Source organism: Erythrolamprus reginae, chromosome Z (assembly GCF_031021105.1).
Source record: "Erythrolamprus reginae isolate rEryReg1 chromosome Z, rEryReg1.hap1, whole genome shotgun sequence".
NCBI lineage: Eukaryota > Metazoa > Chordata > Lepidosauria > Squamata > Dipsadidae > Erythrolamprus > Erythrolamprus reginae.
In genome coordinates, this window is record NC_091963.1 from 139179641 (window position 1) to 139191903 (window position 12263).

Genomic DNA, 12263 nt, shown 5'->3' on the forward strand with positions numbered 1-12263 from the left:
CTTAAGGTTGACTCCTCCTTCCACTCTTCTGAGTCAGTAAACTGAGGATGCAGATTGTTGAAGGTAATATTGGGTCCTACGGGATTGGGTAGTATAGAAGCCAATAAAATTAAATATGATGACATTTATAAACTGCTCAGAAAGTGCTTTAAAAACATTATGGGGTGGGTATAAAAATCTAAATGTTATAGTCTTTGCTATTAATAACCAGGTTAGAAATATTATTCCTATTAGAACCATCTTATTCAGATTTCCTAGCACTATTATACTACTTTAAAAGACATAAAAACAAACTTTCCTGCAAAGATTTATCAAGAGATTTAACCACCACCTCTTGAGACTTTCCCACATTAATTTCTATTCCTTTGAGGACAGCTTTCTATTTAACAGCTACAAGCAGCCCAAACAAATGAATCTTAACTACAATGTTAAGTGCTTCAAGAAAATTGTGGTCAAAACTTTTCATTAATCAAGGGGAAAGCAACTGATGAAAGCTTTGAAGAAAGAGCACTAAGCTAATATTTATTTGGGCAAGGAAATAAACATTGAAAAACCAACACTGTTTGTATAACCTAGTGGAAAGCAAATAAAAAATAACACCTTCTTCTTTAGTTCAAAGCAAGGAAAGATGGCAAGTGAAATATTAATGCATTCATCAAATTTATATCACCATCTATCTCATGAAAAGTGAGTTTGAATGCAGTTCTGAATTGTAGACAACAATGCAGCATCCTATAGTACCGTTGTATTTATATTGTGAGGCATACCACTTTGGTGCATAAATTCACTTTAATCCCATTCTCTAAATCTCTAGCAGAAAATTTTGCTTGATGGAACAGTGCTATCTTCCATTGGAATGTATGTATGTATTATTATTTATTGATTGGTTGATTGATTGATTGATTGATTTGATTTGATTTGTATGCCGCCCCTCTCGGAGGAGTCGGAGCGGCTCACAACATATCAAAACAATATACAATATACATAAATCCAATTAATATAGCGAAAGGGGGTGCGGTATCATCAGTACACTGATAATACCCAGTTATACATCTCCACCCCATGACAATTCAGTGAAGCGGTGGATGAGATGTGCCAGTGCCTGGAGGCTGTGAGAGTCTAGATGGGGGTCAACAGACTCAAGCAGAACCCAGACAAGTCCGAGTGGCTGTGGGCATTTCCTCCTAAGGACTACTCGATCTGTCCAACCATTGTTCGGGGGGGGGGGGGAGAAACCTTAACCCCCTCAGATAGGGTCCACAACTTATGGATCCACAGCTGAGCCTTGAACATCATCTCTCAGCTGTGGCCAGGGGCATCTTTGCCCAGGTCTGCCTGGTGTACTAGTTGCGACCATATCTGGACCCGGAGGCTCTACGCACAGTCGCTCAGGCCCTCATCACCTCCCGTCTTGATTATTGCAATGTGCTCTACATGGGGCTACACTCAAAAAGTGTTCGGAGACTCCAAATGGTCCAAAGTGCAGCCACGCGGATTGTCATGGGTGCGCCTCGGTACACCCATATAGATGATAGATAGATAGATAGATAGATAGATAGATAGATAGATAGATAGATAGATAGATAGATAGATAGATAGATAGATAGATGATAGATAGATAGATAGATAGATGATAGATGATAGATAGATAGATAGATAGATAGATAGATAGATAGATAGATAGATAGATAGATAGATAGATAGATAGATAGATAGATAGATAGATAGATAGATAGATAGATAGATAGATAGAGATGATAGATAGATAGATAGATAGATAGATAGATAGATAGATAGATAGATAGATAGATAGATAGATAGATAGATAGATAGATAGATAGATAGATAGATAGATAGATAGATAGATAGATAGAGATGATAGATAGATAGATAGATAGATAGATAGATAGATAGATAGATAGATAGATAGATAGATAGATAGATAGATCTTTAAAAACTCTAATAACATTTAAAATCATTCATTAGATCTAGATCTAGGCAACATTAGATCTAGACAACATTATTTTAAGTTCCTTATTGTATTTAACTTAGTTTAATCTCTAAATTATCATACCATTTCTCTCTTCTAGCACGTAATCCCTGGGTAAATATGAATTTGTTTTATTTTCATGCTGTAGCTTTCTCCAGATAGCACATCTCATTAAGGAGCAACATTCCGTTCTGTTTCCTGATTCTCTGACCTGGCGATGTAAGTTACTGAACACGTGGTTTCAACATGCAATGTGTATGCCTGTCATCTTTCAGGTTCCCCAAATAGACTCTTTTGCTGAATAAATCAGTTGATTTTAGGGAACTAGTTCAACCTATCCATTACAGCAAAAGCAATCTGACAGACATGTACACACACACACACACACACCTTTATTCTGTTGATTGAGAGAGAACTATGCACAGAAACTTCAGAGGGAAATAAAATGAAGCAAATGCAGATTGTAATAATATTTATTGACACAATGGCTTTCAAGCGATAACCGTGCCGAAGATTTGGTCCTGTTTGATGCTACAATACAAAAGAAGCCAATGATCACAGAAACTGTTCAAGCAATTGATGCACACAATATTTTAACAGAGGGCATCTGGATGGAACAGCATGGATCTCCACCTGATTCAAAATGATAATACTTTTAGGAGAGATGTCTTCATTTTCTAAAGATGATGTTTGCAGATGAAGGCTTTTTTCCTCCAGCAAACAGCATCGATCCATCCCTTGTAAGCTGCAATGAGAAAATGAGGTCCAGTTTCATCTCTGTCCCTTTCCCCTCTTCAGCACACCACACTTCTAGGCAGAGTTGTCATTCACTGAGATGGGTAGCAATATAGACTAACGATGTACATATACACAGTACATAACACTATGGTGCAATAGCAAATCAATTGAAAGCATCTGGGAAAATCTTGTAGTGTACTGAGGCTACATCCTCCATAGCACAGACTGGCCGGTTTGGTGAAGAGAAGAACTAGGAGTGACATGATACCAGTGCTCAAATACTTGAGGGGACACCACAGAAAGCACCAGAAGCCAAACAAGGAATAATGGATGGAAGCTGACCAAGGAGAGATTCAACTTGGAAATGAGGAGGTTGTGAAAACCCCAACACTTGTGACCTTTAAGGGGAGACAGGACTGCCATCTATCTCAAAAGGTGAAGGAACTCCTGCTTGAGTGGGGGGGTTGGACTAGATGACCTACAAGGTCCCTTCTAACAACAACAATAACAACAACAACGTGGTAAAACAGGAAGAAAAGAAAAAGAACACCAAGTCTACCAAAAGAGTTGATGAACTTCTTGAGGTCCTAAGTCATCTCAGTTGAGAGGACCACCTTCATATTACATCCTGATTACCAATTACTATAAAAATCAGCCGAATCATGAGATTAGGCTAGGATCCATTTAACTTAACCTACATATAGTCCTAAACCTTTGGCTACCAACAGACCAGAACTTCCATTGCTAAGCTATGTGGGCATTAAGTGAGTTGAACCCAATTTCAGCATACCCAGCTTCTTCTATTGACTTTACTTTTTGCAAGCATCTTAGAAGGTTCAAAAGGCAGTCACATAACCCTGGAAAATTGTAACTGCCATAAATATATGCCAGTTGCCAAACACTTGAATTTTTATCACATGATCTTGGGGATGCTGCAATGGTTGTTAGTATGAAAATCAATCACTTGATCAATCATCAATCACTTTTTTCACAAACAGTTGATGAGTGAATAGCCATAAGACAAGAATTACTTGTATTTTTCAAATGGTCAGCCCTGACTGCAGACTGCCCAAAAACCATGCAACCTTCTCTGAATGGAAAAATCTACCTGCGGCAGCTTGGAGAGCAACACAGTATTCAGCATTCCAAAGATTGTTGGGTTCTCCATCCATCCAGTTCTTGTAATTGAAAACCGACTCATCAGTCCACCTCCAGTTCCCATTCTGAAATTACCAAGACAGGAGAAGTACACACTATAGCCAAACAAAAGAGCCATCAAGTCAACAGGGGTTAGATAGATGTTAGGAACAGGGAACTGATTACTGATAGAGAAATCTGGAGGGTCATGCTTACATGGCGAACATCATGGAGTCCAATCCAGACATCCACATTTTTTTCTTTCATATAAGCATAGATATGTTTGGATACAATCAATGTTTCTGGCCAGGTAAGGATGGAGGCAAGGTGGGTCCCACGGCCATAGCTTTGGCACCTGATCTGAAGACAAGAGGGAAACACATGAGGCTGAGATGCTTCATCCATCCCATGTTCTTCACAACTTTCTTAGAGATTTTTATTTTCTTTACTTATTTATTGGATTTATATTTATATTTTTTATCTTACCTCGGCCTCGTGCCAACTCAGCTTCTCGTGGAAGAGACCATAACAGTTCCTCTGATATCGTAACCATTCCCTCGGACAGAATCCAGCTTCAGAAGCTGAGGAAGCACAGAAGACATGAATGATGGAAAGAGAATATGGTTATATCATGACTATGGAATAAGTGAATGCAGGGAGGAGCTCAGTATCCCAACTGCTATAAGATTACATTTTCCCATAAGCTCCATTGCTGTTATGTTGTTTATAATGGCCTGACATGGACACCATCTCAGGAGAAAAATATATCAGTTATCCGTAAACATAAGGTGAGCAGAAGAAGTATCTATGAAACATAAGAAGAAGAGGTGTCTAAAACCATAAGGTGAGCAGAAGAGGTGTCTATGATACCAGGAAGAGGGAGATTGTGATCCCCTTATATAGAGCACTGGTGAGACCACATTTGGAATACTGTGTTCAGTTCTGGAGACATCACCTACAAAAAGATATTGACAAAATTGAACGGGTCCAAAGACGGGCTACAAGAATGGTGGAAGGTCTTAAGCATAAAACGTATCATGAAAGACTTAATGAACTCATTCTGTATAGTCTGGAGGACAGAAGGAAAAGGGGGGACCTGATCGAAACATTTAAATATGTTAAAGGGTTAAATAAGGTTCAGGAGGGAAGTATTTTTAATAGGAACACAAGAACAAGGGGACACAATCTGAAGTTAGTTGGGGGAAAGATCAAAAGCAACGTGAGGAAATATTATTTCACTGAAAGAGTGGTAGATCCTTGGAACAAACTTCCAGCAGACGTGGTTGGTAAATCCACAGTAACTGAATTTAAACATGCCTGGGATAAATATATATCCATCCTAAGATAAAACACAGGAAATAGTATAAGGGCAGACTAGATGGACCATGAGGTCTTTTTCTGCCATCACTCTTCTATGTTTCTATGTTTCTATTTTCTTTGTTGCTTTAAACAAGGGATTAGGAGGGTCCCTGTCAGCATTATTTGTTAATCAATCAATTAATCAATCAAAATAGAGCTGGGAAAGGACCTTGGAGGTCTTCTACTCCAATCCAACTCCCTGCTCAAGCAGGAGACTATGCAATTTCAGACAGGTGACTGTCCAGTCTTTTCTTAAAAACCTTCAGTGACGAAGCCTCTACAACTTCTGAAGGCCAGCTGTTCCACTGGTTAATTGCCCTCACTGTTAGGAAGTTTCTCCTTAATTCCAGGTTTCTTCTCTTCTTGATTAGTTTCCATCCATTGCTTCTTCTGGCGCTTTGGAAAATAAGTTGATCCCCTCTTTTTTGTGGCAGCCCCTCAGATATTGGAATACTGCTATCATGTCACACACATACAGAAACACACACACACACACACACACACACTCCTCCTTTTCTCTAGACTAGTCATACCCAATTCCTGAAGCTGTCCTTCATATGTTTTTGTCTCCAGGCTTTTAATCCTCTTAGTTTCTCCTCTTTTGCACTTTTTCTCAAAGTCATTTTTTGTAAAGCTGTGACCAAAATTGGATGCAGTATTCCAAGTATGGTCTTACTAAGGTTTTATAAAGCGGCACTAATAATAAATAAATACTTTATTGTTATTGTATGTAAATACAGTAGTACCTCTAGATACGAGCTGCTCTACATGCGAGTATTTCAAGATACGAGCCACGAGGGGAGAGACATTTCTGTTCTAGTCCTGAGCTCAAATTCAGGATACGAGCCGAGCATCCACTAGGTGGTGCAAGAATCCTTGCTTTTGGTTATCTCGGAGGGGAAAAACAACGTCTAAAGTTATTTGTTCCAGATACGAGTTGCCTCGACATACAAGCTCCCTTCTGGAACGAATTATGCTCGTATCTAGGGGTACTACTGTACTTTATTGTTATTGTATGTAAATATACAGTATACCCATATGATGTAATTCATATACCTAAAAACCAGGAGAGGAAAGGAAAGGAAAGGAAAGGAAAGGAATCCTCAGAGACGGACAGCATAAAAATCCAATTAATTAATAAATAAATAAATAAATAAAGGGAAGGGAAGGGAGGAAGGGAAGGGGTTACAGCTCTGGAATATAGGACTGACTTTCCCAACATCAGCAAGCTACCATCAGAAAAAGCTTCAATTATATTGTAATAATTAAACTAATTTTATTAATTTTGTTACAATTAAACAACTTTTGAAGATTTTGTTATGATTAAAGAAGCATTTCTGATTTTGTTACAATTAAATAAGCATTTATAATTTTGTTATGTTAAATAGATGCATTTCATATTGATAAAGTGGAAGTTCTCTTATCATTATTTTACAAATTTATTTATCTTTTTAAAAAATCATGTTACTGGTCTGCAGGATTTAAAATTACGAATTTGGTGGTCCATGGGACTTAAAAGAATGACCTTGGTGGTCCCTGAGGTCCAAAGTTTTGGGGACCCTTGATCTAGATCAATGATGGCGAACTTTTTTTTTCCCTTGGGTGCCAAAAGAGCATGCCTGCATCCTATTGTGCATGCGTAAGTGCCCACACCCATAATTCTATTCCTGGGGAAGGCGAAAACAGCTTCCCCCACCCCCAGGAGGCCCTCTGGAGTCCATAGACAGTCTGTTTCCCAACTTCTGGTGGCCCCTTTAAGTTCCTGTTTCACCCTCCCCAGGCTCCAAAGATTTCCCTGGAGCCAAAGGAGGGTAAAATTGCCCTCTCCCGTCTTGCTTTGGAGGCTCTCCAGAAGCCAAAAATGCCCTCCCAGAGCCTCTGTGCAAGCCAAAAATCAGCTGACTGGCACACACATGCATGTTGGAGCTGATTCTGCATGCCAGCAGATATGGCTCCACGTGCCTCCTGTGGCGCCTGTGCCATAGGTTCGCCATCACTGATCTAGATTGTGCGTCGTGCTCTCTAAGCTTGGTTGTTTGCTTGCAAACATTTTCATTACCAGTCTAGGTAACTTCATTAGAGCACTTCATGTGCATAGTTATCTAGTCTGGAATTGAAATGCTTGCAGGCAAATAAAAGCAAGCCCAGAGAAGAAGGATTCCATAATTCAACTTTGAGCTACAAATATTATCTTCAAATATTGACAGCGGCATACAAATCAATCAAACAAACAAACAAACAAATAAGTAAATGTTGGCCTTCCATTCTGGTATATTTGACAATTTCTCTGTCTTCACCCTTCTTCTTGGACTACAGACCTTTTATATATATGTAAGGGACAACTCACCTGCCATAAAGAAGCCAAGAAGCCAAAGACTAATATAGGCCAAAGGTCTCATTTTTGCTCTTCAGCTAAAAGGAAATCAAGAGATAGTTTCCATTTTTAAAAAACTTATTTATTTATTACACCAGAAGAGAATGATAGTATTGTATAGGGATAAAGTGTTGGGATTAGGACTATGAACCAGCAAAGCTCTTTGCATGAATTTAGACCAATTACTCTTTTGTCTCCTGGCCTACTTCATAGAATTGACCTTGTGAGCATAAAATATAGATACTTTCAGCTCCTTAAGAAAACAGACTATACATCAAAGAAATCACAAAGTCATAATCCATTTATAACCTTGGCTTTCTTTGGAAAGCTTAACTAAAAGAGCCGTGTTAAGCATACTGGTAAATCTTTGTTTTGACCTACTTCAATTTTTTAAAAGCTTGAGGGAACTAGATCCTCCAACCTACATTTTTCCCTTAAACCTTTTAAGCTTTTGTAACTAAGTATTTACAAAGTGTTGAAGGAGAGATCAAATAGTGACTCCCTAATCACAGGTTTGTATGAAAAGCTGACATACTGTAGATAAAGTTCCACTTATGGAAAATCTGAGTCAAGAATTTAGCATTATGTTTCCAGGAAAGAAGCCATAAAAGAAATTCTGGGCTGATTCATACCACTCCTGAACACACACACACCTATGTATGTTCAGGATAGGTATGAATGAACCCAAAATGTCAGAGAGAGGGGGGAGGGAGAGGGGAGGGAGGTGAGAGGTGGGAGAGAAGGTGGGAAGGAGAGAGAAAATGCAATTTGAAGGGAGGCGCCACACCTGATTGGATAAAGTTTGTGTCTTTGAGTAGAAGTTAATTCTTGTGTCAGCAAACAGGCTGTTCGGTGTGAAGAAAACTCCCAGTTCCTTTGTGTCAATAATAAATCCTGAGGTAATAATAATAATAATAATAATAATAATAATAATAATAATAATAATAATAACAACAACAACAACAACAACAATAAAGTTGGAAGGGACCTTGGAGGTCTTCTAGTCCAACCCCCTGCTAAGGCCGGAAACCCTACACTACTTCACACCAGTAATGGGCAGCCAAAATTTTTACTGCCACACTGTGGCTCCTGTGTGGCTTATTTTATGGGTGTGGCCTGATCATCATGTGACTGGGTAGGAGTGACTTGCCGGCCATGTGACCAGGTGGGAATGGCTTGAACAATCATCATCATTCAAGTGAACTGTTATTACTGCACAATGCCTTTTCATCTCAGCTGTGGGCAGAGTGAGGGCTTCGTGAGGGGAAAATAGACCGCAGCCCAGACTGCTTCAGCGTGGCTCTCCTGGCCTTGGGAGGTGGCTGCTTGAGGCTGGAGGGGAGCTGGGCAGGAAAGAGGGAAGCTTGTCCGAGGCCAGGAAGGAGGAAAGAGGAAAAAAGCAAGGAGTGCAGACGCAGCAGCAGCAGCAGCAGCAGGGGGGGGAAAGGAGAGCCGAACTGAGACCGGTAATCCAGGAAATTACTGCCGCCGGTCAACTGGAGCTGTGCATGCAGCTTCATTTCCGCCAGTGGAATTGCATTCTACCCTGTCCTGCCTGCTGTCCACCCCTGCTTCAGACAGATGGTTTTAAAATATCTGCTTAAAAACCTATGAAACGGATAGTTCCCAATCAGTGGGCAGAAGACCATTAGACTTCTGCAACAGCAGATTCCTTAGAATCAGTTATTTATTGATTCCCAGAAATGGGCACAAAGTTGTCAATTTCCCACAAGGTGTGTGTGTGTGTGTGTGTGTGTGTAGAGAAAGAGAGAGGAAAAAATGTGTACACATTCACTCTTCCTTAAACTGAACACAACATATATAGTCTCTGTATTAGTCTCTTATAATTTTATCCTCACAGCTGAAATATTCTGGGCGTGGAAGATAAATAATCATGTCCACAACTTAGCCATGGTCTCTGAGATATTCATCACAGTTCTACTATTGTGAGTAAGAATAGATGATGATGAAGACCAGTGACCAACTAGCAGAACAAGTTGTGTTGATCAGTCTCTTAGCATTCTGTGCTTTGGTGTAAGAAAACACCGCTAAAGGCTACTGAACCAGCAGGATTAGGTCCACAACATAGAATATGGAGGAAACTGAGCCTCACCATACATTTCTGTTATGTAAAAATCATGATTCAAAGCAACACAGTAGAGGTTAGTGATCTTTAACAACCCAAAAGAGGAAGGCAATTAACTGAACTGACCAGTATTGGTTAGTCTGAACTGAAATAAATTATTTGGTGAATGTCAACAAGTGAACTCTGTTGTCGATTAGGAACTTCAATCTGAGTCTCTCAACTAATCAGGTTAACAACTAGACTATTCTACCAAGACAAATTGAAAGATTTGAACTGAGGGAAGAAAAGCAGCAGCTCAAAGTGTCAAATTTTTGCTATTGCCAGCATTCCAAGATGAACTCACCAAACAGCAATTTCCCATTTGTGACAAGTTGATTTTGCAGTAATAGAGATAACGGTTCAGAAAAAAAATCTTGAAGAGCAACAGAAAAACCACAAAGTGGAAGGATGAGAAAACAGGAAAAAAAAGTGGGAAGAAAGGACAGGGTTAGGGTTGTAAATAACAGAGCTTGCTGTTAAAATTGCACCCAATGTGAAATTAATGATATATCTTTAAGGAGTTTTCTTTTTCTTGTAAACATATCTTTCAAAGCCCTTTTACCTAGCCTTTTAAACAAGAATGACATTAGAAGATTTTACTAAGAATGAAAATGTGTATGTAGGTTCTATTTGCTTGCCCATTATCAAATTGTAAGCAATAGAAAGTCGTCTGCCCATTCACTGCAGAGTCTCAAGCATAAGTACTTACACACTCACCAAAATTCAAGAAGTCTCCCTTGATATTCAGCTTTTGAGTGTCATGTTCTCCTGACACTACTGCTTTTATCCAGATCTCTGTTGGAATCTGGAGGAAACTTGGGGCAAAAGGATGAAGTATTTCTTCCTTGTTGTGTAACCGTAGGCAAGCTAAGCTGGGGGCCATTTAGAATGAAATGGGAGATGCAAGTTACAATGCTATCGGTGATTTTGACATAGAAAGTATCCAGCAACACTTAAAACTTCACAAGCAGCAGCCAACATCTTTATAATTGTATAAAATATGAACAATATAAACAATACTCCGTTTAAGTTTCTTTCAGCTCTTGCAGGAAACTTTAATAAAACTGCAGATATGATCCCTGTATTATCATGGATTTTCTTTTTGATTAGAGAATTCCCGTGGATGTTGATTTAACCAGAAAGATAAATTGCATGCAATGAATGCTTTATAGATCTTCCGCATTTAGAACTAGCATCCTGCCTTAGGGCTGATTTTGCCAGGGGGCTAGAGAACAAAAAATAGCTGGGTAGAATATAGCTACAGCAATATGCAAACAGTAGCATGTAATGACATTTGGAGGTAATTAGCATTTTGGACAAATGCCCAGAATCATAAGCAGGAAGCTAATTTGGGTGGGACTCTGTAAAGGTTGAAGGAGATGACGTGAACATTTCTGACACAAGTGAAAGTAATGTCTGCAGTAATGTCTAATTAGACAAAAGATGGCTTAATGTGTAGCTTACTCATTCATGAGGTGTAGGATGAGGAGTGAGTTAGCCTAGAAAGATTTGGTCTACATTGCAATACTGCTCACTACACTGCTCACAGTCACTCATGCCCTCATCACCTCGAGGCTCGACTACTGTAATGCTCTCTACATGGGGCTACCTTTGAAAAGTGTTCGGAAACTTCAGATCATGCAGAATGCAGCTGCGAGAGCTATCATGGGCTTTCCTAAATTTGCCCATGTCACACCAACACTCCGCAGTCTGCATTGGTTGCCGATCAGTTTCCGGTCACAATTCAAAGTGTTGGTTATGACCTATAAAGCCCTTCATGGCACTGGACCAGAATATCTCCGGGACCGCCTTCTGCCGCACGAATCCCAGCGACCAGTTAGGTCCCACAGAGTTGGCCTTCTCCGGGTCCCGTCAACTAAACAATGTCGTTTGGCAGGACCCAGGGGAAGAGCCTTCTCTGTGGTGGCCCCGACCCTCTGGAACCAACTCCCCCCAGATATCAGAGTTGCCCCCACCCTCCTAGCCTTTCGTAAGCTCCTTAAAACCCACCTCTGTCGTCAGGCATGGGGGAATTGACATGTTCCTTCCCTCTAGGCATAAATTATAAAATTTATGCATGGTACGCTAGTGTGTATGATTGGTTTTAACTTGTGGTGTTTTTAAAAATTAATTTAAATATTGGATTTGTCTTACATTGTATTGCTATTGCTGTGAGCCGCCCCGAGTCTGCGGAGAGGGGCGGCATACAAATCTGATTAAACTTAAACTTAAACTTAATAGTTATGAAATGCCACATGGATTAAAATTATGCCGAAGCAATAGCACAATGCAACTTTGTAGCCTTATATTTTTATTAGAGAGAGATTTTTATATCCCTTCAAGTGTATGTTTCACAGTTCATCCTTGCAATTCCTCCTTTTCCACGACCTTGCAAATATGGCCATGTACTAACATTTGTTGTTTAAAGCTCCAGTTTCAATTGATGAAAAAACAAAACCCAGTTTGGATTGAATGAAGCAATTTTTGGTTCAGATCATCATGGCTCAATTAGGATTTCAGATCATTTTAAAGAATTGTTC

The 12263-nt window shown here is 39.6% G+C and overlaps 1 protein-coding gene across 3 annotated transcripts; it reads right to left on the reverse strand.

Annotated features, from left to right (window-relative positions):
• Positions 1-2445: 2445 nt before the first annotated feature.
• LOC139175758 (C-type lectin-like) lies at positions 2446-11235 on the reverse strand. Of its 3 annotated transcripts, XM_070767023.1 has the most exons (7): positions 10441-10526; positions 8386-8492; positions 7572-7636; positions 4352-4446; positions 4082-4225; positions 3837-3951; positions 2446-2735 (listed from the first exon to the last, which is right to left on the reverse strand). In XM_070767023.1, the coding sequence occupies exons 3-7, from the start codon at positions 7621-7623 to the stop codon at positions 2668-2670; spliced, it is 474 nt and encodes a 157-aa protein (XP_070623124.1). In that variant the 5' UTR covers positions 7624-7636; positions 8386-8492; positions 10441-10526; the 3' UTR covers positions 2446-2667. The 3 variants fall into 3 exon arrangements, with proteins under 3 accessions (XP_070623124.1, XP_070623126.1, XP_070623123.1); XM_070767025.1 differs by lacking the exon at positions 8386-8492 and having other exon boundaries at positions 10441-10521; XM_070767022.1 differs by lacking the exons at positions 7572-7636; positions 8386-8492 and having other exon boundaries at positions 10441-11235.
• Positions 11236-12263: the final 1028 nt, after the last annotated feature.

What these genes read in the sequence shown, in the direction of transcription:
- LOC139175758 (XM_070767022.1), bottom strand. Translation starts at nt 10,606, where the DNA reads ATGGCCCCCAGCTTAGCTTGCCTACGGTTACACAACAAGGAAGAAATA. An exon ending in GACTCCATGATGTTCGCCAT is followed by an intron (nt 3,952 to 4,081) that starts GTAAGCATGACC and finishes TGGTAATTTCAG; the next exon opens with AATGGGAACTGGAGGTGGAC. An exon ending in TGCTCTCCAAGCTGCCGCAG is followed by an intron (nt 2,736 to 3,836) that starts GTAGATTTTTCC and finishes TTCTCATTGCAG; the next exon opens with CTTACAAGGGATGGATCGAT.